The sequence below is a fragment of the Seriola aureovittata genome, chromosome 20 (genome assembly GCF_021018895.1).
Source record: "Seriola aureovittata isolate HTS-2021-v1 ecotype China chromosome 20, ASM2101889v1, whole genome shotgun sequence".
Taxonomy (NCBI): domain Eukaryota; kingdom Metazoa; phylum Chordata; class Actinopteri; order Carangiformes; family Carangidae; genus Seriola; species Seriola aureovittata.
Window position 1 is genome coordinate 22211051 of NC_079383.1, and position 26478 is coordinate 22237528.

General features: G+C 40.4%; 1 protein-coding gene and 2 long non-coding RNA genes across 10 annotated transcripts in view; 2 read left to right on the forward strand and 1 right to left on the reverse strand.

The window, feature by feature from the left end:
- The first annotated feature begins 921 nt into the window (after window positions 1–921).
- On the forward strand, window positions 922–7890 carry LOC130161545 (uncharacterized). Of its 3 annotated transcripts, none has more exons than XR_008826172.1 (5): window positions 922–1243; window positions 2582–2724; window positions 2809–2879; window positions 3488–3556; window positions 7797–7890. It is a non-coding gene; the product is annotated as an uncharacterized LOC130161545 (long non-coding RNA). The 3 variants fall into 3 exon arrangements; XR_008826173.1 differs by having other exon boundaries at window positions 922–1126; XR_008826171.1 differs by having other exon boundaries at window positions 922–1093.
- Window positions 7891–8796: 906 nt separating this feature from the next.
- LOC130161533 (sodium channel protein type 5 subunit alpha-like) overlaps window positions 8797–26478 on the reverse strand; it is a 139517-nt gene continuing 121835 nt past the window's right edge. For 4 of the 6 annotated variants that reach the window (XM_056364899.1, XM_056364896.1, XM_056364897.1 and 1 more), the window contains 6 exons: window positions 22873–23148; window positions 18981–19034; window positions 18339–18476; window positions 18078–18182; window positions 16847–17117; window positions 8797–14634 (listed from right to left, as the gene is read on the reverse strand). In XM_056364899.1, coding sequence (XP_056220874.1) covers window positions 13337–14634; window positions 16847–17117; window positions 18078–18182; window positions 18339–18476; window positions 18981–19034; window positions 22873–23148 — 2142 coding nt within the window. In that variant the 3' untranslated portion in view covers window positions 8797–13336. Of the gene's footprint in view, window positions 14635–16846; window positions 17118–18077; window positions 18183–18334; window positions 18477–18980; window positions 19035–22872; window positions 23149–26478 lie in introns of all 6 variants that reach the window. The other 2 variants (XM_056364898.1, XM_056364895.1) reach the window with 1 other exon arrangement.
- On the forward strand, window positions 17047–22847 carry LOC130161546 (uncharacterized). The gene is made up of 4 exons (XR_008826174.1): window positions 17047–17133; window positions 18361–18434; window positions 20434–21050; window positions 22489–22847. It is a non-coding gene; the product is annotated as an uncharacterized LOC130161546 (long non-coding RNA).

The following is a 26478-nucleotide window of genomic DNA, read 5'->3' on the forward strand; positions in this document are numbered from 1 at the left end:
CATAAAAGATTTCAACTAAACTTCACACAAACTTTTACACACGTCGGTCAGCTGCAGGTGTGGACGTCACAAACCCAAAGTAAGATGCTTCTGAATTAAGGCAGCAGGTGAGATGGTTGTGTTTGGATTCAGAGACGAGTGACGCAAAGCTTTAGCTGCTTCATGATTTGAACCCCTGTTTTTACTCTGAGTCCAGACGTGGGGCTCAGCGGAGGAGGGAGCGTCCCGTCCAGACGTCCGCTCCTTTCTGTCCTCCGTCGACCGGTTTGTCGTTAATCTGAGCTCGGCCAAACTCAACATGGAGAGGAGGTTCCGGCTGCAGCAGGTCGACCTTCCTGACGCCATCAGCCAGAGAGCGAAGACAGAATTTATCAGCAGCCATTATTACCTGCAGATGTGAACATGATATTAAAGAATTATTATGCAGCAGAACCAAAATATTGAAAGATGATTTGGGGACAGTGAGGAATATTTTTACTACATTTACAAATTCTACTCACAGGAGCTTTAAATGATCTCGCGTTTGCTTTAATCTCCTCCTTAATTAATACAAGATGATTGAATTGAAAGTATTTTTTTATGTAAGAAGTAAAAGTACCGGAGTACTGTTAGCAAAAGTAAAAGTGTGTCCCTATGTGATGACAAACTATCATATAAGAAATTATGGAGACAGATTTTGTGGAGAATCTGAAAGTTAACCACCAACCAGTGAAATAGAAAGAGCAAAATAAAATCCCTCTGAACTTTGGTGAGGTTTTAAATTATTTAAAATGGTTGAAATCTTAATAATAAAGTATCATAACACAGAAATGTTTAATTAAAAAATGATAAGCATCTTAAAAATAGAACCCCCCCCTCATCCAATTCAGACTCCAGTCCAGCAGGTGGAGCTCGTGCACCTGTGAGCCGGTTCTTCCGGCAGCAGGTGAGCCGTGCAGCAGGTGCAGGGCCCCGGGCTTCTTTGAGCTGTACCTCGGTGAAAAAGTGTTAAAATGAACGGAAACTAATAATGGAGCAGCTCCCGCTTTGTGACACCGGCCTGAGCTTGTCACCTCACCTGACGCTCTCTCAGTCAGTCCTTGTTTTAGTCCAGGTGTGTGAACTGGAGAAGGAGGCGGGAGAACAGGTGCTAGCTGCTAACCGCTAACTCTAGCTAACATGCTAGCAGAAGTTAGTTGAGCAGCTGAACATAAAAGCAGCTGTAACATTAGGGCAGCTGAAGGTGAACGTGCTGCAGAATCAGGTCCTGTACAAACTTTATTGTCCAAGCACTTTATTGACACAAACAAAGATTAGACTCTGAAACTTCAACAGTTTAGGACGGTGAAGAAGCTAACCGGAAGATGCTAACCGGAAGACGCTAACAGCAAGACGCTAACACCACAACCCGCATCAAAATAACACTGATTCTTTTTTAGTTTTGAATTTTTTAAGCTTTATTAGTTGATTTATTTTAGTAATTATCTGTATGTGTATTCTGAGCCTCAACAGTTTTTTTAATTATTTTATTTTATTCACGGGATCGTGTTGAATTTGTTGAATTGAACAACAAACCATCAGAATAATTTAATGTGTCCATGTAAATAGCTGAAGAATGTTTTACAGTATCTAATCAATATTATATATATATATATATATTTTTTTAACTCAAACAAAGAATCTTTAATTTTCAAAAATTCAAAAATCACTTTCTCACAACCACATTTTAATTCTGTGTAGCATTAAAACAGTTCTATCATCTATATGTTCTTTGGTCCTGCGGCATCAAACATCACAAAATAAATGAAGCTTGAGAGCTTTTTTGCAGCAGAGCTATTTTGACCTTATCAGAATAATCACAATCAGAATACTTTATTGATCCCCAGGGGGAAATTAGATTGAGTTACAGTTGCTCCCTCAGCAAAGAATAGAGGATAAGAAGTAGATTATAAAGATAAATGAATACAGAAAATACAAAAATATGTCCTTACACTAGTATATATATAAAATAATAATATGTAAAGAAATATGTAAGGATATGAATTTGAAAATGCACTTGTTACTTGTAAGTATAAATAAATAGATTATTAGGTAACATATTATATTTTCCCAAGAAAGATTATATATTTATTTTATTACTCCATCATTTAGCAATGTTTTGGAAATGGCTGATTTTTGTACTTTTTACTGGCAGTACTATTCAGTGTTTTTATATTTTATAATTCTCTTGACCTCAGGGTTTTGTGTGTGAACCTGTTGAGCCTGTTTTTCCACTGGGTTCAGTTACAGTTTGTGACGACACTTGATGATTTTATCTTGTTCTGTGTGGATGGACACAATCTTAGTAATCTTAGTTCCTCAGCTCAGCACATATACAGGTAATATTTCACATATACAGGTAATATTTCACATATACAGGTAATATTTCACATATACAGGTAATATTTCACAATCACCTGCACTTAATCGACAATTCATGTTGAAACCTTGACATTTATTAAAGAGTTTATCAGACCATCTCTTTAAAAATGGCAGGTTAATCTTGTCCTCATAGTCTTAATTGGATAAGAAAAGTGATGATATAATTGTGTGTGTGTTGCAGACTGAAGCTGATGTGTCAGGCTCATGTGGACCAGGTGAACAGAGAGGGCGGCCCACCTCCTCCACAGGAAGGAAGCTGAAGTGAGTGGGAGGAGCTAATGGACGGATGACATTTATCGCTCCCTGTGAGCGTCTGTGGAGCAGGTGAGTTGTTATCTTGAGGCAGTAATAAGTTGTTTTCCCTCTTGTCAGTCTGAGTTCATCACAAATATTCCTCTTCTCATGCAGTGCCTCTGTCGTCCAGCAGGAGGCAGCACAAGTCCACAGAGAGATGAGACTGTCTGGTGTTTCTCCTCTTGGTGAGTAAACTCCACACCTCTTCTTTCTAGTGTCTTCCCTTCTTCTTCGTCTCACATCCTCCTCTCCTTTTACTATTTTTTTCTTCTCGACTGCAGTCTCCATCTTCAACGATGTTCCAACCTTTTAATTGTTAATTGAATGAAAAATGAACAATTAAGATGTTAATTGTTCATTTTTCATTTGCAAAATATCAAATAGTTGAAATGGTTGAGTTTTTTCTGTCCTGGATCCGACATGATGAAACACTTTACCTGTTGAACAATGTAAAAACACTTGAGTAATATAATAAGATTTACAGTTTGTGACTTTTTTAAATCAGAAAAGTAATGCAGAGCAAAAACTATCGCAAATAAAAGAAGTCTGATATAAAAATACTGAGAAAAAATTCGATGGAGTCTTTGTGACTTTGAAAATTCAGATGAACAAAAATACAAAATGCGGCTTTAACTTTATAGATTTTTCCACTTTACCTGAATTGTTCTTTTTAGCATCTTCTTTTTGTAACTGAAGCACTTTGTAATCCTTGTTTCCATGTAAATAAAGTTTTGGAGATTTAAATCTCCACTGAGTGAAATGAAGAGCTTTTTTGTTTTTCCTCCTCGTGCAGTTCCTGTGTCGTCCAGCAGGAGGCAGTATGACTCCACACAAACATCAGCCTCACGAGTTTCTCCGCCTGGTGAGTAACCTCCGCTCTCTTCCATCATCTTCCTTTTATTCCTTCTTCTCCATCTTTCGGAAACTCATCTTCCTCTTCTGCCCTCTTTCTTTTCCTTTCCTCTGTCTCCTCTTCCCTTCTTTTCTGTCCTTCCTCTCTTCTCTTCTTCTCTGATTCTCATGTGGTTGTTATTTTTGTCTTTTCCTTCCTCGTCTGTTTATTAAATGACTTTTTTATTTTGCTGTAATCAAGAAATGATGATAATGATTAAGATGAGGCGGATTAATACAGAGAGAATCACAATTTCAGTTAAATTGCGTCACAAATGTGTGTGTGTGTGTGTGTGTGTGTGTGTGTGTGTGTGTGTTATCAGTGAGCGTCAGCTGGCTCTCTGCTTTGTTTTTAGGTCACTTTTACACCGACTCTCCTTAAATCAGTGTGAAAGCAGCTCGGCTCTAAAATAGAAACAATTAGTGTGGGCCTGACATTCAACTCTTGCTCTCTTTCATTCCTCCTTTCTTTCCTTCTTTCTTTCTCTCTCTCTCTCTCTCTCTCTCTCTCTCTCTCGCTCTCTCGCTCTTTCTCTCCTGTGTTTTTGGTTTAGTTTTCTTCTTTTGGGAGAAGTAGGCCGTCTGTCGGTGTCGGCCTCGTCAACACACGTCAACTTTACCTCTTTTATTTATGATGCCGTCGTCTGTTGTTCGGCCTCAAACATCAACAAGGAGGAATGTATTTATTTACAATATAAAAGCACTTCAATAATAAGAATATGATCAAAACAGCAAATATAAATGCAGAGGAAAAAGTAAAATAGATTCAAAACATCAGACATGAAACAGCCTCGTCTGAAACAGCAGTTTGTTTAACTGGTTCACTTTTGATGCCGTTGTTGTTGTTGTTCTCACCTGTTAAACAATGTAAAAACCCTGTAATAATATAATATAATTACAGTATGTGACTTTTTCAAAACTGTAAATTAATGCAAAGAAAAAAATAAGTAAAACTATCAAAAATATATTTGATATAAACATTATATTATATTGGTATAAAATTACAAGAAATGTTTTCTTTAATATTCAAAATTCAAATGGAAAAAATACAAAAAAGAAGCTTTAACTTGATGGATTTTCTCTGAACAACCTGTATAATATTTTATTTCTAACTGATCAATGTGTAGCTTTGCTTAAAAGCTCAGGCAATTCATCGATTCGTTATCTGACAGAAAATCAATCAGATACAATTCTGATAATTGTTCAGGTCATTTATCACAGAAAACTGATGAAACTGAAGTCTGTGTTTTAGAGTAGAGAGGTAAACTGAAAGTGTGTGTGTGTGTGTGTGTGTGTGTGTGTGTGTGTGTGTGTGTGTCAGTCAGTCAGTCATGACTAAGCCAAGAACAAAACAAATGACATTACAGACTCATTCCTTTAAGCTGTGTCAGCAACTGTCCTGCATATACTTACAGTGTGTGTGTGTGTGTGTGTGTGTGTGAGAGACTGGTGACACTCTTTGATCTTAACAAGCAGAGAGAGGCAGAGTCAGAATGAACACACACACACACACACACACACACACACACACACACACGAGTAAGAACAGGAAGTAAGGACAGACGTGACGCTGCAGTTCCTCTCGTGGCCACTAGGTGCTGAGAAGTTTCACCCTCCTCACACGAGCAGCTCGTTATGTAAAAGCAGTGCGACATGTCACCAGCCTGGACGACCAGTGGTGAATACAACATGATAATGAATTACAGTTACTGACCTCGTTGTCTTTGCAGCTGGAGTTGCAGAGGTGACGATCTGCTTCCTGTTTACACCGGCACGATCATGTGACGTGTGTTTTCAGGTGTGTTAGTGTGAGACAGATCGATTTCATTTTAAAATGTCAGAAAATAAATAAATAGAGTGTAGCTGCAGTTCTCCAATGAACATACAGTTATACACACACACACACACACACACACACACACACACACACACACACACTCACACAGCTGACCTGAGCTGACACCTGTCACTTTGTTTTAAAAGTTGACTAGACCACAGGGAGAGACATACAAACACACACTCATACATTCATACACACACACACACACACACAGACACACACACACACACACACACACACACACACACACACACGCACCAGTCAATCTGTTGCTTTTAAGCCCTCAGTTCTTCTGGGCGCGCTCAGTACAGCCCCACTGGGAGGGATAACACCCACAATCCCACAGGAGGGACTGACCCTGTGCAAGGTGAAGAGTGTGTGTGTGTGTGTGTGTGTGTGTGTGTGTGTGTGTGTGTGTGTGTGTATCTCAGGGTTGTCAGCAGATCAGGTTTATCTGGACTCATTGTTTTTTTAGTTACTCAGTAAGAATCATAAATCACATCATATTAATCACGTTGTCGTGTTTAAACTCTTTGATTAAACGCTGCGACGCCGTCGGCACAGAGTTAGTTACTGGTGTAGGTTATTTAATTTACCAGAACCTGTCATAAAGACTGATGTCTGCTCAAACTGGTTTAAGCTCCAAGACTGGACCAGACTGGACCGGACTGGACTGGACCGGACTCCAGAGACATGCAGCACGTGTTCACTCTGTGACTGGACTCAAACTGGAATTGAAAACCAGTTATTTTTTTACTGGAAATCTCAGTGACTGTTTCTTTAAGAGCGTGGAGTCAGGTTGTTGTCGGCAGGAGGACAGACGGGGAAGCTCCATTTAACATATGCTGAGGAACTCTGCCACCCTGTGTGTGTGTGTGTGTGTGTGTGTGTGTGTGTGTGTGTGTGTGTGTGTGTGGCCAGAGACAGGGTTACATAACCAAGTAAACAAGTCAACACACAGTCTTCCCCTCTCTCAGTTCAGTGCCTTGCTCGAGGGCAACAAGGCAGCCCAGTGAGGACGGTCTGTGTTGCTGCGTGTGTCAGATGACATCAGTAGAGCTGAAACAATTAGTGGTTAATTGATTCTATTAACAGATAATTAATTATATTAATTATTTCAGTTTCTGAAATCAGAGTATTTTCTGCTCGTTTCTTTATTGTGTCAGTGAAAATGAAATAAAAGAGGTGTTCAGGGTAAACATGTAATTAAAACACTTCACGGTAAACTGTGATAAGCATCTTATAGACTGACACTTAATTGGTTAATCAAGAGTTGCAGCCACAACCATAAACATAGATAAAACTACAGCTATCGATCAGTTCGATCTGATGAGAAAAATTTAAATTAGTGACGAGAATTTGGAAAAAAAATCTCACACAAGCCGTTTAAAAAATCTTTTAAACTGAATTAAAACTCGTTAAACAAGACGTGTAGTGACGTTATGACGTCATGAGGTTTGTTGACAATAAGACAAATACAGAATTTAAACAGATTTATCCTTTAACATCAGGAGGGAAATAAAGGAGGAAGAGAGCAACATTACAGACGGGTTTCCAGCAGCAGCTTCAAGTGTCATCCTCAATCTACCCTGACACACACACACACACACACACACACACACACACACACACACAGAGCGTTACATCATGACTTCAGCGTCCTGACTCAGGCGGGCAGCGTTAGGGAGCGTGATGCGTCGAGGCGATCCCACGCTGAGTGTGAGATGGAGGGCGGGGCTGGGGGGGACGCCATAAACCCGTCCGTCCGTGAAAATGAGCCGTGATTGGTCCACTCATCTGCTGACATCACAAACCATTGATTTTCTAATGGTTCGATTCAGACCAACTCCAGACTGAGGCCGTTTCATTTCCTGTAGACGTCGTGTATTTTTTATTGTTTAATTACGATTTCAGTTGGAATGATCGTTTTTGCATTTAATTTTCACTGAAATTCTTTTTAAATGATGGTGTGATTGTTGTTGTTCTGTACGTGTGGAGAATATTAGCATCACAATGCTAATGATGCTAACAATGCACAATAATGTTGCGACACACTTTACCTTCATCAAAAGTCGCGTCGTCAGAATCGTGAACACACACACACAGACACACACAGACACACACACACACAGACACACACACACACACACACACATGACAAAATAAAACCATCACAAAAGATTCAGTATTAAATTTTTTTCTCGTTTATTACAGGAGGCTTTTGTTTTATATACAGAGACATGTATTTGCAAAATACTAAAAAGTATTTCAACTCAAAGTACTAAAAAGTATATATATATATATATATATATTTATATATATATTCATATTATAATCATCGTAATTATTATTATTGTCTCTAAAACACCAGGGTGGGGTCACTGAGGCACGGCTTTCGCCTCCTTTACACCGAGGTTTCACCGGCGAGTTTTCACCAACGGTTGCAGAGCGAGAGAATCACTGAGGTCAGAGGAAAACCTTGTAACTTGTGTTTGTCTCTCTCTTTTTTTAAAATATATTTCTGAAATTGAATTAAAAAAAAATATGGATACAATGACATTTAAAAATTTTACCAACTCAGTGATGCTGAGGAAAACCCCTCAGATCTGGACTTTGATTGGTTCTTTTCACTATGTTGTTGTAAATTGTAAATTGTTTAAAATAACTGACATTTTCTCTCTTTTTCTTTCTTCATTTTCCTGATTCTTTCTTTTGCAAAATCTCTGGAGTTACAAAGTTTTCACCCCCTGGATCTTCTCGACCTTTTCCAGCAAGAACGCATTAAAACTGCTTGTATCAAGAAACCTCTTATCTCCAACTTGGTGATTTATATTATCCAACTTTATGTATTTGTGACGGACTGTCTGCAGCCACGTTTTAACGATGACAGAACTTGTCCTGGTTTCTGCAGGAATAAATGACTCAGGAAGGAAAATATTCGAGCCGCTCTCTCCTCCTATCCTGAAGAAGGCAACTTTTCTCGAGATATGAGGTTTCTGCAGAACTGATATGAAGCTGGAGAGCTGGCGAAAAAAACAGTTTGACAACCATTGTGAAACCAGTAGCGGTGTAAACGGGGCGACGGTGGTTTAAGCAGTGAGAGGATTCCCGGAAAAACCAAATCCATGACGACGAAATAATTAAAAACATCATCGTTATTATTAACCTCATACTGTAAATAAGATACAGCATCACTCACTGCCTGTTTACATAACTGTTGTATTGCATTTATCACACAGTTAATAGTAACAATAGTAATAATAATGAACAATGAAACCACTCGTTTTCTGTGCATTTCCTCTGTGTTGGTACGTAGATGTTTGCCGTTTTATTTTGAAGGTGACAAAGCAGCTTTTGGTTTTGAAACAGGGAAAAGGCGGCAAAAGGAGCAGAGATTTCTCAGTCTCAGAGTTCATGTTTGAACACCCCCCCTCCGACCTTAATTTGGACTCTTCCAACCCCCTCGGTAGCACCACACGGACTGACCCACAGCTCGGAGCAAAGATGGTAGTTTCCCTCCAAAGTAAGAGTTCGTTTCTGCTCTTATTCTGAAGGTTTGTCATATTAGAACAGGAAAGGAAGTGACAAACAATTTTATTTTCTCCGTCTTTTGCATCTCAAGGTTTCCTTTCCTGCTCAGACACGTCGGAGGTTGTTGTGAAGGTATCCAGGTTTCTCAGTGAGCACAGAGCGAAGTTCAGGGTCGGGGTTGAGGTCGCAGCTTTTTCTTTTTGCTGCTGCGATTGTTTCGGTGTTTTGGCTTCACACACACAGAAGATGTACGATTAGTTTTTGCGCTCAGTGCAAACTGGAGGTTCAGATTCACTAAAGTCGCTCTGTGAGAAAATTCTCTGCATTTTGTCTCCAGTTCAGCTGCTGCAAAAACTTCTCAGAGCCTTTATATGTGTCGACCTGTCGTCTGAACACCGGCAGCCATAAATAAAACTAAAATATTATATTATTATATTATATTTTGGTAGTCGACAGATTTTTGATATTCGGTGCTGTAGACACATTTTGTTCCGTGTCAAAGATGTTTTATAGAAACTATAGAAACTTGAATTAACGCAGAAAACAAAACAAAGTTCAAAGAGTGTTGAAGTTTGCCGGCAGCTGATCTGCACCAGTGTTTTCACATTTCCAGCCTGGATTTCTCCTCGAGTCATTTCAGTGATGAGACTTTAATGAATCTGAACCTTTGTGACTAAAGTGTCGTCGGCCAATCAGCTCTCTGCACCGCTCGTTCTACGACTGATGAGGAAGAGTCACCGCGGTGACGGAGGCGGGGGACGGGGGGGGGCGACACCTTGAACCTCGTTCATTATCAAAAAGCATAAGAATCATTTCATCAATCAATCAACCAACCAAATAATCAACCAGTCCGTCAATCAATCAACCAATCAATCAGTCAATCAATGGGAAAGCATGGCTTGGAGTGTTGGGTTCATGTGTAGCAGGCACACTCTGGGTCTATTGCTACTGAAAACAGCCCTTCAGCACAACTGCATCCTGAAATACGCCTCGCAGCAGAGTTCAGCAGTGTCTTAAGTATTTACCTAGTTTATATGGTTATCTATTCTCAATAGAATCTAGTAGAAATAGAGTCCAGACGGTGCCAGTAAAACTTTTTTTTTTTTTCTTTTTTCCTTTTTCCATTTTTAAATTAGTCTAGTAAAGCGTTTAGTAAAGATCCCTCGGGTGACCACGACAACAGAGACGGAGAGAGAGAGGTTGTTCGAAATATTGATATCGAAGCAGACTGAACAAACGCTGTACACACACACTTTGACACTTCATCTGAATAAAAACAAGCGGTGACGCCGCGTCGCAGCAGCTTCACGCCGCCGTGTTCACCTGCACGTCTGTAAATCCACAGCAACACTGTCAGATCATCCACCGAACGCTCCCAGTGTTATTGTGCATTTATTTTTTTGAAATCCACAGATTCACACAGCGAGAAAAAAAGCTCCTGCGAAGTCGAGCGTTACCTAAGAATTCACTTAAAAGGTATCGGCAAACCGTTATTGCTAGACGCGGTTTGTTTTTTTTGTTTCTCTGTGCAAAATAGATAAAGAGCCGCCTCGCTCGGCCTCCGCTCCTCCTCCAGGGCGCAGCTAAAACGTGCAAAAATTTAAAAAATATCTTAGATAAAATAAAGCAATCAACCAGAAAACAAAGTTAATAAATAAATAAATAAATAAATAAAGCTGTGTTTTGATTTGAAGAGTTTCCTTTCAAATTCAGATCATTTTAGGGAAAATTACTTTATGACAAAAAAGAATTTGTTGTGGAATCTTTTTTCATCCGTTACGTTACTCCACTTCCTGTATCCACAGCTTCAAATTAAAAGCCCTCTGCGGACTTCGTGACATTAATTTTTAATTGAGCTAAACTAGAAATGAGTCTCCAAATATAAATCAGCCAATCAGAATTATTCGTCAATTTATTTTCTCCTGTTTAAAAAAGAAACTCTTCAGATCATTGAGCAGAATCAGGAAGCAGAAAAGCTTTTAGCGTCGTCTCATCAGTGTTCTGGAAAAACCTGCTCAACTGCAGCCGTTTTAAATGACTTCAGGTTAAAACTCACATTAACTCTGTTGTCAGGAGCGTCAGTGTCTTAATATTTATCTAGCGCTGACTTTACAGATATTTTCTTGATGGAGTCTTCGGTCTTAACATTTAAAGGATCACTCTGGTGATTTTCAGTATTTTTCTTATTGTCAGAAAATCTCATGAAAAGACCAAAACCAGCTCTGAATGTCTCCTGATCTCAGTCCTCTGTTCCTCCACTGTTTCCAGAAAATATTAAAAACACATCAGTGAAAGTCACTGTAGTTTACTTTGATTCAATCCCATGCACACCGTCCTGCTGCCACTCATTAATCCTCCGCTGAAAATAGTCCCCAACAAATGCACCACTTCCTGTTTTAGAGAATCACTGAGTCCACATTTTGTTTAGCTTTACGTCTTCAGTAGGAACAGCTGGTCTTGTTGTTGGTGTTGGTCTTTTCATGGTTTGTTGACAGAAAGAAAAAGATGCAGCTTGACCTGTTGTCTCTACTCTGACAATCAGCTGTTGACGAGGTTTTTCCAGGACACTGTCGATCAATCGAATGCCAAACCATGAAGATCAGCGGGAGCTTTTCATGACACTAAATGGGCTGAAATCCTGATGCTGATGTGCTGAGTTGATTGTCGCTCTCTGGTCGGAGCCGGCCGACGCCGCAGAGACCCGGAAGAAGAATCTGTTTTAAGGATCTTGTGCGTGTGCCGAGCCGAACTCGGACCAGACGGAGAGTTAATGACAGTGGGTGATTTGTCAGAAAAAGTTGCCAACGTCGTACCGTTCATACAGTGACATTAAATCCCCTGATAGAGGAAAAACAAACATTACAAAAGCCTGATTCCTACAGGAGCACACGAGAGTTCTGCATGAATATATTTCTTTGTTCAGTTTGTGGTTTGTTGCACGAGTTTATATTATTCGCATCTTTGCCAACTGCACTAAACAATATTTATAAAACCTGAATGTTAAGGCCGTCGATTAATATTATGATATGAAAGTTAAATGAATAAATTATTTGATGCAGCAAAATTATTTCAGTTTACATTTTGATCAAAGAGAATAAGAATAAATTCACTTGATAAATTTCTTTCTCGTCAGATTCAACTCACCTGAATTCTTGCCAAATCGAACGATATCAAACCTCTATCAGCCAGTGACCGACGAGTCCTCTGGTCGAGTTTGTTCGAGACGCAAACGGAAGCTGGAAAAATCACTTTAAATCTGGACTTTGAGACAAATCACCCACCGGCCAAAGAGCTGATGGACATGAGGGATGTTCAGCACCAGGACAAACCACGAGCTGGAAGAGTCTGGGACCATGTAGAAAAAATCTCATTGTGCACTTGTATCAGTTTTTTTTTTTTTTTGGTGTTATCTCAAAATAAATAAATACGTCCCAGGCTCCTTCGGCCGCTTGGCTTCGCCCCGGCGCGGCGAAGTGTCGGCACATGTAAACTCAAAAGTGCAAAAACTGCCAACAAAAACAGATGAAGTTGCTTTTCAGGGTTTTTTGAGATAATCTTTTTGCACTCTCTCCTCTCATCTATTACAACGTGGTAGTTGAGCCTCGTCTTTCACAGCCGGCGCCGAGTCCAAAGAGAGAGACTGCTAATGTTTTTTTCTTCAACTTACTCTAAAAAATATAAAAAATAGTAATAATCGTACCGCTATTAAAAGACTGGTAACATCAACAAAGTTATACTTTTACTACGAAAAAACTTTTTTTTTTTTTTTTTTTTTTTTTTAAATCACGTTGTCATTATTTTCCCTCCTCTCTCGGGTCTCAGTCAGTCAGGAAGTCGTCGACCGCTAACGCGCCGACAAACACCGCCGGGAATACCATCACTCTTACAGCAGGGCGTACTCTGAGAATATTGATCATCTGTGGGAAGGCACAAACCCCCCCAGGCCAATAAATGATGGATACATCTGTGATATAATTGTTCTGACCCCTGTGAGCCCCCGTAGCTGAGGTCAAAGGTCAGTCAGTGTCCCGAACTCTCGGCTTTAGTGGATGGGATTCTCTACGCTTCTGTCTTTTTACTCCAACAAAGGCAGAGTCGACTCGACAGACGGGGTTTCCCTCTCTGTCTCCGCAGTTTTTCTGCTTCCCTTTAAGAAACTTGAGTCCAGGAATCTCCACAGGGAACAGGAAATAGCATTAAAGGTAGTAAATATTCCACTTTGTTTGCTCTTTCACTCGACGGCTCCTGCAGTTTCTCGCTCATAGCTTCCGCCTGGTGCCTCCTCAGCTATGGTACATTCAGTAAACAAAAGAACAAACAGGCTTAACCCAAAACGAGAAAAATCCTCATTTGTTAAATTTTTTGCTTTTTCGGTTCCCGCTATGGTACCGTTTCCTTTTGTCTGTCGGGGTCGACCGCTGATGGCGATTGTTCGCTGCCCGCAGTGTCAACGACGACCGTTTCTGTGTTTACAGCGAGCGGGTGAAAGATTTCGGAGGTGGCTCGCGTCACGCTGTCGTAAGACGGTGGAGACGAGGTGGAGGAAATTGTCTCGGAGCGCTCTATCCCTAACAAACTTGAGCCGTAGTTTTCCCTCATCATGGCGGCGATCAGTCCTTCTTTCTCAGGTGCTTCTTCCCTGAACATCGCCTCACCACCTTCCTCGCCGTCTTCCCCTGCATGTCGAGGCGTGGTGATCTGGCGATACATGTAGGAGGCGGCCTTCATCTGCCGCCTCACCAAGTGTCTGCGGTAGCACCTCTGGATCACCGTGGCGGACACCTCTTCCTGTTTGCGCCTCAGGGTTGTCGTGATCGGCTCATAGGAGATCTTGGACGGGTTGGCCATCATGAACTTCTCCTCCATCTGCTGCTTCAGGGCGTCCATCTCGCCCGACTCGCCCAGGACTCGCTTGGTGAAGGCAAAGAGGATGTCCAGGCAGTGGATCTTGTCCCCGCTGACCATGGGCAAGTCCATGGAGATCAGCTTGATCTTGTTTGGCTTGGCGATGCGCAGCGGCTCCGACAGCGAGTCGGCAAAGTCGGACAGCTTGGCGTACTCGATGAACTGCGTGGCCTCCGGGTCGAACTTCTCCCAAACCTCGTAGAACATCTCGAAGTCGTCCTCGCTCAGCGGCTCGGTGCTCTCCTCCGTGGCCACGCTGAAGTTCTCCAGGATGATGGCGATGTACATGTTCACCACGATGAGGAAGGAGATGATGATGTAAGTGACGAAGAAGGTGATGCCCACCGACGGGTTCCCGCAGTTCCCCTTGACCGTGGTGCCGGTGTGGGGGATGTTGGGATTGCACTCCTCGGGGGAGTTGTTGAGGATGGGGCTGAGCAGACTGTCCCACCCGGCGGAGGTGGTGATCTGGAACAAGCAGATCATGCTGTTCCCAAACGTCTCAAAGTTAAACATGTCGTCGATCCCCGCCTGCCGCTTCACGTAGGCGAAGTTCGCCATGCCGAAGATGGCGTAGATGAACATGACCAGGAAGAGGAGGAGCCCGATGTTGAAGAGAGCAGGAAGGGACATCATGAGGGCGAACAGTAACGTCCGGATGCCCTTGGCACCTCTGATGAGACGCAGAATACGTCCAATACGAGCCAATCGGATCACTCGGAAGAGGGTCGGCGACACAAAGTACTTCTCGATGATGTCGGCAAGCACGATACCTGAGAAACACACGGAAAGAAAAAGATGAAGGTTACAATTAACTCTCAGCACAGATCAGAGTCTGATTCACTCATTTCAAACAGCAGGGCCTGAGTCTCGTCAGCATGTTGTTGTTTGGAGTCATGGTCACCTCGATTCCCCACCCAGTACCTGAGTCCGGCAGGTCGCGCTAGTTCAGCTCTGTCTTCACCTCTGGTTTTTTGGTGCATCATCATCATCATCATCATCATCATCATCATCATCATCATCATCATCACTTTAGAAAGACGTGTTTTTTGAGGCAGACGGAAAGACGAGCTGCAGGTGGTGATCTCTCTCTCTCTGTTCATGTCCACCACTTCCTGGTCTAACGTCAGACTGATTTCTGTCTGTCCTCTGCACCTTCTTCTTCCTCTGATTCCAAAAATGTTTTTAAAATACTAGTTGAAATTTGTAAAAAAAATCTGAGGCTATAACTGATTTTAATTTAATACATTTGTGTTTATATACGAAACATTTCTGCTTATATCATTTCAGCCTCTTGTTTTGAGGCCAAGGGTAAATCTATTGGGTGATTTGTGTTTTCCACAAACAGCAGCTCTTGATTATTGATTGCCATTACGTGGTTGCTGTTTGTCTTGACGTTACATTTGTAGTACTGTTTTTTTTTGTGTTGGCTATTAGTCACTAGTCAAAGCAGGAAACACTTTACATTTACATTTTGTTCTCAGCTCTATAAACTTTAATAAGAACCGGATCTTCTCGGCTCGTCCTGCGGGACAGAGACGTTACACTGCAGAAATGATTTGCAGCATTTTTCAGGTATAAAACCTAAAATTGATTGGCTGAACACTTTTACCTGACCAGGATTTTCTTTTGTTTGAGTTACATCATCTAAAGCTCTCAGTGCGGACGTCGCAGCTCTGCTGTAATTACAACTTGAGTAATTGGTTTTGGAGGGCTGAGCCGTCTTTACCTCTCTAACAGCAAGTCAAACACTCTTTTCCTTGTTATCCTGGAGTGATAAACTCAAAGAGGAGCTGGCCTGTCATCACCAGCCCCCCCCTCCAGCCCTCCCCACACACACACACACACACACACACACACACACACACACACACACACACACACACACACACATATACACTTCTATCTTTCATCCGTCTCCCTGTGCTGAGTTATAGGTGATGGAAGGGATGAGCAGGGGGGAGTTGAGAAGGAGTCACCATCACATCATACATCAACTCAACCCCCCCCATCCTAACATCTCTGTCTCACACACACACACACACACACACACACACACACACACACACACACACACACACACACACAGACCAGCTGATGTAACAGGTCAATCATGTTTGATTTGTCTCTGGGGACCGCCCTCTGGCAGCTCTGATTGCTGCTGTTACCTTCACCTCCCCCAGGCAGGCTCGTCTGAGCGCACACACACACACACACACAACACACACACACACATACAGAGACACACTTAATTACACACACAAATACACACACACACAATCTTGTCAAGCTAACAGGAGGAGTAGCACACGAAATATGAGCACTGATCGCTAAATTACCTGTTTAGGTTGGTCTGTGCTGCCACTCTAGACTGTGTGTGTGTGTGTGTGTGTGTGTGTGTGTGTGTGTGTGGTGTGTGTGTGTGTGTGTGTGTGGTACTGTATATGACCACAGAGGACCTTGGTGCAGGGTAAACATCAAGGCCACTCGGATGGTCACTTTGTTGACAGATAACGGTCAGGCAGACATTTCAGTACATTGCTTCCTGCTGCCACGGCCGATGACTCAAACACTCACACACACACACACACACACACACACAGGGCATATACATCGACTGATATTCAACTATCACACACATATATACTCAATATTGTTTTATCAACCAACAAGTTCCAACGAGCTGCGGTGCAGGGATGTCTCAGATATGGTAGTTTAGAAATTAGAACAGGATTTTAAAAGTGAAATGTTCCACTTTTAATCCTTATACATATATAATAATACTGTGTATTAGCAGATATTATTATATAGTATTATTTATTTCACCAGTATTATCAATTTAATTTTTAAACCCTTAAATTTAAGCTGAACTCTTTCTAAAATTCAACCGAACAGACTCAGAAATATGTTGTTTCAGCTGAAAATTATGTTTCCGTTTGTCCCTGAACGCCTCGTGTTTCCCCGCAGGAACGTAGATGAACTCACCGACGATGGAGAGGATGACGACCACGAAGTCGAAGATGTTCCAGCCGACGGTGAAGAAGTAGCACCGCAGCGCCACGATCTTGATGAGGCACTCGGCGGTGAAGACGATGATGAAGGCCAGGTTGACGTTGTTCAGGATGTACTCCATCTGAGGCGACTGCTCGTCCGTCTCCACCATCATGGTGATCATGTTGAAGAGGATCAGCACCATGATGATGATGTCGAACGCCTGTTTCCCGACCAGGTCGAAGAAGAAGCCCTGCACCGTGTTCTGCACAGGAAGACAGGTTTTTTATTTTTAATGATTTTACATTTATTCTGGCTTTGTTGCACTTTCATTTATATATATATATATTTTACACTTATCACCCTTTTACACAAAACGTTTCAGGCCTTTATTTTGAAATATACTTTTATTAGAGGCGGACCTTTCCTTATTTTCCACATTTTAATTATAGTTTATCCTCATGTAATAAGAGGCTTCTGTTTTGATCAGTAATTAATGCTGATTTATGTTGATGCAAATAAAAACTCTGTGTAAAACTGTATAACACACCACAGCACCTCGTTTTCATTCATTAATCAAGTCTAAATTCTTCTACTTTTGCTGTCTTTTTTTAATCATAACACTTCCTGCTCAGGTGTTTCACATTAAAACACTGTAATCTCTCCCTTTCCTGGTAGGCTCTTAATGTGAAAATTTGCAGGAAGTGAACAGGTGATTGTTTATGATTAAATACTTTTATTTGACACAGAAAGACGGAGAGAACTAATTACGGAGGTCGTCAACATGGCTGAACTCGTCATCCTCAATCAAATAATTCAATCCATTAGTAATGTTCTAATTTAGTTTAAGCTTTTCACTATTTTACATTTCATTTTCAATCAATTGTTCAGTTTCATTTGGTTTCATTATTGAATTGTCCTTTTAAACCTCTCTGTAAAGCCCTTTGGGGAATGAGCTTAATAATAATTAATAATTAAAATGGAAAAACATGTAGTTAAAATTGGATTTGTGGAGTTATTTAAAAAGAGGTTTAAGAGGGACGAGCAGCTGAACTCAGTCTGGACCTGAGTCCGTTATTAATTGTGTTGATTCAGTAGAAAACGTGGATAAGACGTGAACAGTGGCTGGTTTACAAATGTAATTTTAAAACGAGTGTGTGTGTGTGTGTGTCTGTGTGTGTGTGTGCGTGTGCATGTGTGTGTGTGTGTGTGTGTGTGGGGGTACCAGAGGTCGGGGGATGGGCTTCTGAGGTTTCTTGGAGCCCAGTTTCTTCATGGCGTTGTAGTATTTCTTCTGTTCCTCCGTCATGAAGATGTCCTGTCCTCCTAAGTGAACAACACACAGAAACACGTCTCTGTTATTTTCACTCTTTGTTTTTAAGCTGATGAACTGTTGAACAACGTTCTGTTCGTTTCCACACGTGTTCAACTTTTTGAACAAGCGTGTTTCTGTGACGCCGCGCTCGGCCTCGGCCGTGGTACTTATCTTTCTCTTCTGCTGGTTGAAGTTGTCGATGATGACGCCGATGAAGAGGTTGAGGGTGAAGAAGGAGCCGAAAATGATGAAGATGACAAAGTAGAGGTACATGTATAGATTGATCTCCTTGATCGGCTGCTCCTCAACCTGAGAGAAACAAGGTCGTTAAGAACAGACACACTTCCTGTTATTTCCCTTATTTACCAAATAATCACTTATTTTCTCATCTATTCTAATAACTCATCTAACCTCATCTTTATTTAATCAGTTACAAGCTCAAACTGCTTTTCTTTAAATCACTGTCGCCCTCTTTCTTGTTTCTTTAATCCCTTTTTATCAAATCTTAAATTTTAAGGTTGAAAAACAAACAAAAAAAACTTGGTTTACTTTTTTCATTTAACCCACTTTTAGTCTTTTAATTAGACAGGATCTCATTTGACCTTTTAATTTTAATTTAATCAAGTTAAATATTTTTATTTTTAATGAATTTCACCTTAAATGACCTCATCTAATCTATCAACATTTTATTTAAGGTCTAATTTTACTTTCTGTTGTCTCACCGGCGTCTTTTTACTTTTACTCTCATCTGGATCTAATTTCATCCAGTGGTAGAAAATGTAAAGATAAGATTGGAGATATTCTCTGACTCACAGCTCTGGAGTCCACGGCTGCGTACATGATCTCCATCCAGCCTTTAAATGTCGCCTGCAAAAACAAAACAAAAACAAAGAATTAAAAAGTGATAACCTGTAATTATACAATACAGTGCAGCAACAATGATCCGTACGATCTACTGCAGTGTTTGCAAAATCAGCCTGAGGATCAAAGATGATGAAAACTGGAGAAAAGAGGTTTTTCATTTGAACTTTTCCGTAACCTTTTTATTTCCTAAGCGTCACTGAAAACAACGATTTCCATGAAACAGTCTGAGAAGGAAAGAAATCACTTTAACGTCATAAATACAAATAAGGGATTGTGAACATCGGCCTGATGTATGATCTTGTTCATCAGGGATAAAAACTGTGACGGTGTGAGAGGAAAGAACATTTAAAATCATGTTCAGAGACTGAGGTTCTTGGTTTTGATGGTTCAAAACTTGAACACTAAGAGAGACAGGAATTTACACAATGTGGCCAAAAGTATGTGGACACCTGTAGCATTCAGGATAACACTTCAGAGCTACGCAGGAGAACTGGGGCGTCCACATACTTTCGGCCACACAGTGTATGTGCTTTCAAATAATCCTTCATCTCTGCCTGCAGCATTTCTACCGCTGTGTTCCTGTGTGTCAGGTGTGATCTGAGTTTCTCTGCAGCCTTGTTACCACGACGACGTCCGACACATTTCCTGCACTTGAGTGGATAACTGAACAAAAAGGATCTTGAAGCAGCGTTCCTGTTCTAGAAGGAAATTAGCAGAGAGAGAGTCTGCGCTCCATGGAAACACCACTGACGGGTTTTTCCTCAATGAAAGATCAACAAGTCCTTTTATGGGCTTCCTTCCTCTGTGTGGGGGGGGGGGGGGGGTACTTTGGTCTGAGTGGGCGCCTGCCGTCTGTCACTCAGACCTGAAATCGGCTTGTCGCCACGGGTTACCACCTGTTATTATTATGGTCTGTCGGATGTGAGTGAGAGGGGGCACACTGTAAAAGACGACGAGTTCAGCCTGAAACTTTTAACTGATGCGGAAACTCGGTGACGTCGACTGATGTCTGAACAACTCTCGCTCCTATAGACAAACAACCTGATCGATCGATCGATCAGTTGGCCAACGGGAATGTTAAATGTTCTCAGGAAGGTCCAGCTGCTTAACTTTTTGTTTCATGAGATAATGAAGTGAATGTTCTTGTTTTGTTCAGTATTTTAACTGAAGGTGGATTGAACAGACTTTTGCTTGTAATGAAGTATTTTTAGGAATGTCCTGAAACTTTGATGTAAGTGAAGGACCTGAGATCTTTTCCGGAGTGAGTCAGGTGAAGTGTTAATATTGATGGTTGTAGCTGTAGTAGATAAGGTGTCTTTGATCCAGATCCAGACCCAGATCCAGATCCAGATCCAGACTCTGAGCTCTGACGACTCTCTCTTCTCTGCTTCACTTCTTGCAGCGTGGAGCTATTTCCAGATGCTAATGGAAGGGTTGCCCCCGCCAACCGTTGCCGCGCCGACCAGCCAAACACGGAGAGATGCTGAGCGACTCGTTGCCAAGGCGACCGGTGTCTGACAACTCTTAAGTTCTCAGCAGCTGAAGTAGCAGAACGACAACTTCTTTCCCTTTTTTTTTCCTCTCTCTCCGTCTCTTTACATCAACAAACCTGAGGCTGAACTCCATCCCTCTTTCTCCTTTCCTTCACAGTACATCCTGTCTTCTTCATCTCTTCCCTTTCTTCCTTTTGTCTCTCCATCTCCTCACCTCTCCTCCGTCCCTCTTCTGTCCCTTCAAATCCATCCCTCCATCTCTCTCCTTTCACTGCTGTATCTTTCTTTCCATTCGAACCTTAATTTTCTTACACCATTTGTACTTTTTCTCCCCCCCCCTCTCTCTCCCTCCATCTCTCCATTTCCCTCCCACTTGGCTGGAGTCGCTCTAAAAATAAAAGCCTCTCAGACGCTGATTGATTGGAGGCTCTCAGGACTCCCGTGGTGGGCGACAGAGAGCGAGAAAGAAAAGAGAGAGCGAAGTAGAGACCGAGAGAGAAAAGAGGGAGGATGGCAACGATGGATTGTAAGTAAAGAAAGCGAGGTGATGGAGAGATGTGTAAAGAAGAGGAGGCAGGAGAGGAAAAGTGGCTGTAATTGGCTTTGTTCATGTTGTGTTTAATAACGGATGATGGAGAGACAGAGAGGGAGGGTCAGAGAGAGAAACAAAGGAAGAAATGGAGAAGGAGATTAAACGACAGACCACAAAGAATGGGCTGAAAGACAAAAGGGAGGGAGGGAAGTTCATGAACACAGAGAAAATTCAGACTCAAATTCACAGGAAAGGAAAGTGATGGAAGGATATTAAAAAGGGTAGAAACAGGGCGGAGGAGAAGTTTCGACTCACCACCATTTTAATATCTTTATCTCAGAGTTCAAGTTTATTTTATCACTTTATAGGAGATAAAAGGCTTCAAAATTAAAACTGCTGTTTTGGTGAAAAACACTAAATTAATTAATTAAAGTATAATTTAATAATTTAGCTCTAAAATTAGTCAAATGGTAAATTTACACTCTCAGAGTCGGACATGAGAGAGACGGCGGTAAATCCACGTTTCAGAATCATTAACGTTGTTTAAAGTGCGACTGTTGCTGAACAGCGGCCTCTCTGGTCACATGTGGTCATTACACAGTCGAGTGACGTCAGTTACACAGAACAATCAAATAAAGTTACTTTACTTTACAGTTTTAATGCGACCTTCATAATAAGCTGCTTTACCTGTTACACTTTATTAAGTATTATTTTATAACAACTCTTTATACATTCTTTATCTTAAAGGACAAACTTTATTCAGATTCATTATGACACATATTAAACACCGACCAACTGTAAATAATCATTATGACACTTACAGTCTAAAACGCAGCCAATACATGAATGTTAATGTGTTTTCATATAAAGTCAGTCATGCTTTTACATTCCTCCAGTTTTATCCCGTAATTATGTTTTATGATCTTCTCTATGATTTATCTCTTGTGTAATCAGATTTAAATATTTGATTGTTTCATATTTACAGTCCAATGATTAAAGAGGGTTCAGAGACACTGAGGCAGAGACAGAAGGACGGACAGTGAGAGACAGAAGGACGGACAGTGAGAGACAGAAGGAAGTGGAAAGAAATTAAAGCCAACGCGACAAATGGAGACAAAGAGAGAGAGAGAGAGAGAGAGAGAGAGAGAGAGAGAGAGAGAGAGAGAGAGAGGTGGAAAAGTCAAAAGTGGGAGTGATAAAGAACAGGTGTGGGAGGTAAATTAAGGCTAAGACAGCAAATGGACGGAACGAAGAGAAAAGATGAGAGCGAGCAGCAGAAAAGTCAATCCTCCTACGGTCTGTGGAGGAGACACTCGGCTTTAATTTGATTTGAAGTCGTCCTGCAGGAGAGGAGTTTTCACTCAGAGCTCTTTTCTCTCTTCTGAACGCTGATGACTGATTCACACTGTTGTTCGTCTGTTCTCTGACACAGGTTCTGCTCGTTTCACACAGTTACACCGAGATCTGCCGAAGCTGCCGTCTCCCAGGTTTGATGGACAGGAGGACGAAGACGTGGTGGTGCGAGAGTCGGTATTAAAAAGCAGCACTGAGGCTTAGAGAGACCGAGGAGTTTGGGTCATTTGTGATATTTTTGTTCATATTGGATCCTAAAAGTCTTATTTTATTAAATCAGACAATGACAGAGGACAGACTGACACAGGTCAAAATTATGTTTGATTATGTAAAATACTGTAAATACTATTTTAAGAAAACAAGACTTTCAGGACTCGATGGTCAAAATGTGTCGGGATGATTGTTAAACTTTTCCTTTAACACGCCGGATTAAATATGTTTAAAAGAAAAAAGAACAGCTCACCACTTGCAGCAGAGCCAGGTATCCGGCCCCCACGTTGTCGAAGTTGACCTTGACTTTGGTCCAGTAGAAGAGCGAGGTGTCGTTGAGCGCCTCGCACTCGGACTTGTTGTTGATGAAGGAGGCCTCGTAGATGTGACCCGTGCGGTTGATGCAGCGGCCGAACTTCCCGGCGAACAGGTTCACGCCCATGATGCTGAAGATGAGCCAGAAGATGAGACAGACCAGCAGCACGTTCATGATGGAGGGAATCGCCCCGATCAGAGCGTTGACCACCACCTGCACCAGCGCAGACACACAGCGTCACGCACAAACCCACAGTTCTTTGTCACACTCCTTACATGAGTGAATGCTGTAAGTTTAAGTTCTTCTGTTTCTGGTCAGGTTTAACATTCAGGGAAAGACACTGAAATCATCTGTAGGTGTCATCAAAACTTTTTTTAATATAACTTCACTTTCAGATTCTAGATCAGTTTTGAATTAGTACAACGATGCAGTTTGTTCCCAGCTGCAAAAACAACCTGCTCGTTTGTGATTGGCAACTCCACGTCTCACCTGTCCCAGTGTACAGATTTAACAGCCACCAGTTAAACCAGTACCTTACATCCATCTGTCAGAGGACGGGATGAAATCAGACACTTGATGTTAGTGTCAATGTTCTTGTCGCTGAATGTCCACCTGACCAACACACACAGAACCATTCAAACACAGTCAGATGTGATACAGACAGAGGTGGGTATTCTACACTGTGGGGTTGAGGCGGGCTGAGGAATCTGCCCATTAAGACTAACAGTGTTTTATTGATGACACTGATTCCCTTAAAATGACTTGATTGTCAGAAGTGAAGGTCACGCAGCATTCAACTCATGAAGGTGAGATGGGAACTATGAGTTTCCACAATACTTCACTACTCGTTTATAATGTATGTGTCATTCATGAAAAATGAACGCACTGATTTACAGATTATGTTTGTACGAGAACAGCTGATATTACTTGAGAGTTAAATTCAGGTTCAATGATTTTGGTGTGGGTTAGGATTTGGACATATGTATAAATTATTTTTGTACACCCTCATTGCAAATGTCTGGTAACTACATGTGTGATGGGGTATTTGTTCCAATAAATGGTCAGAAATTTAAAAAAATATTACAGTATGAGCTCAAGTAACCAATTTCTGTTGATTACCCAATGAGTCTCGAGTTTAATTTACAATTATTTAGAATACAGTCACTTACACTGACGTTACGGAAAGGAACATGAGTGGACATGTCTTGAACCTTTCATCTGGGCGAGATTTTTCTTTAGTTGTTTGAGTTAGACTGAGACATCTCTCTCTCTTTCCCGTTGGTGCTCATGCAGAGTGAGAGATGGGTTGGCTAATATCAGAAGCACACAAAAATAAATTTCAACCTGCCACTCCAGCCCTCCTCATTGTACCCACAATGCAGTTCTCCTACCCTGAATCCCATACTGAGTGAGCAGTGTGGTGCTGAGTGCAAAGCATTTGTAAATTGACATGAGAGCTGATGTTATTAGCGAAACAAACAAAAGAGGAGAGGATCATGGGAGAATGAAAGCTCAGATGTTTTTCTCCCAGCATGCCCACACAAGCCCTGAATGCCATGTGAAGCAACGTAAGCGTCTTGCACAAATGAATCTGCAAGTTTTGATATCATCTTCAACTTTACTCTGGACCTTCATAGCAAAGTATAATAGGGCTTAGAAATGTAATACTATAATAAGGCATAAAAATGTGAAAAAAAGTCATACAATAGTAAGTCATAAAAAGTCATAAAACCGTCATAGTAAAGTAAGGCAAAAAATGTGAAAAAAAGTCATTGTATAGTAAGTCAAAAAATTTTTTTTTAAAGTCATAGTATAGTAAAGCAAAAAATGTGAAAAAAAGTCATAGTATAGTAAGGCATAAAAAGTAATTAAAAAAGTCATAGTATAGCAAGGCGGAAAAAGTCATAAAAAAAAGTCATAGTATAGCAAGGCGAAAAAAGTCATAGTATAGCAAGGCGAAAAAAGTCATAAAAAAGTCATAGTATAGCGAGGCATAAAAAGTAATAAAAAAAGTCATAGTATAGCAAGGCGAAAAAAGTCATAAAAAAAAGTCATAGTATAGCAAGGCGAAAAAAGTCATAAAAAAAGTCATAGTATAGCAAGGCGAAAAAAGTCATAGTATAGCAAGGCGAAAAAAGTCATAAAAAAGTCATAGTATAGCGAGGCGAAAAAAGTCATAAAAAAAAGTCATAGTATAACAAGGCGAAAAATGTGAAAAAAAAGTCATAGTATAGCAAGGCGAAAAAAGTCATGATAAAAGTCATAGTATAGCAAGGCGAAAATTGTGAAAAAAAAAGTCATAGTATATTAAGGCATAAAAGTCATAGTATAGTAAGGCATAAAAGTCATAGTATAGTGAGGCATAAAAATATGAAAAACAAGTCATAGTATAGTAGGGAGAAAAAAAATGAAAAAAAGTCATAGTATAGCAAGAGATAAAAAGTCATAAAAAAAAGTCACAGTATAGCAAGGGATAAAAAGTCATAAAAAATGTCATAGTATAGCAAGGGATAAAAAGTCATAAAAAATGTCATAGTATAGCAAGGCGAAAAATGTGAAAAAAAAGTCATAGTATAATATGGCATAAAAAGTCATAGTATAGTAAGGCATAAAAAGTTATAAAAAAAGTCATAGTATAGCAAGGCGAAAAAAGTCATTAAAAAAAGTCATAGTATAGCAAGGCGAAAAATGTGAAAAAAAAATCATAGTATAGCAAGGCGAAATAAGTCATAAAAAAAAGTCATAGTATAGCAAGGCGAAAAATGTGAAAAAAAAGTCATAGTGTAGCAAGGCATAAAAAGTCATTAAAAAAGTCATAGTATAGTAAGGCATAAAAAGTCATTAAAAAAGTCATAGTATAGCAAGGCATAAAAAGTCATCAAAACGTCATAGTATAGCAAGGCGAAAAAAGTCATTAAAAAAAGTCATCGTATAGCAAGGCGAAAAATGTGAAAAAAAAGTCATAGTATAGCAAGGCATAAAAAGTAAAAAAAAATGTCATAGTATAGCAAGGCATAAAAAGTCATAGTATAGTAAGGCATAAAAAGTCATAGTATAGTGAGGCATAAAAATATGAAAAACAAGTCATAGTATAGTAAGGCGAAAAAACGTGAAAAAAAGTCATAGTATAGTAAGGCGAAAAATGTGAAAAAAAAGTCATAGTATAATAAGGCATAAAAAGTCATAAAAAAAGTCATAGTATAGTAAGGCATAAAAAGTCATAAAAAAAAGTCATAGTATAGCAAGGCGAAAATTGATTAAAAAAAAGTCATAGTATAGTATGGCATAAAAAGTCATCAAAACGTCATAGTATAGCAAAGCGAAAAAAGTCATAGTATAGAAAGGCGAAAAAAGTCATAGTATAGTAAGGCATAAAAAGTCATAAAAAAAGTCATAGTATAGTAAGGCATAAAAAGTCATAAAAAAAAGTCATAGTATAATAAGGCATAAAAAGTCATAAAAAAAGTCATAGTATAATAAGGCATAAAAAGTCATAAAAAAAGTCATAGTATAGTAAGGCATAAAAAGTCATAAAAAAAAGTC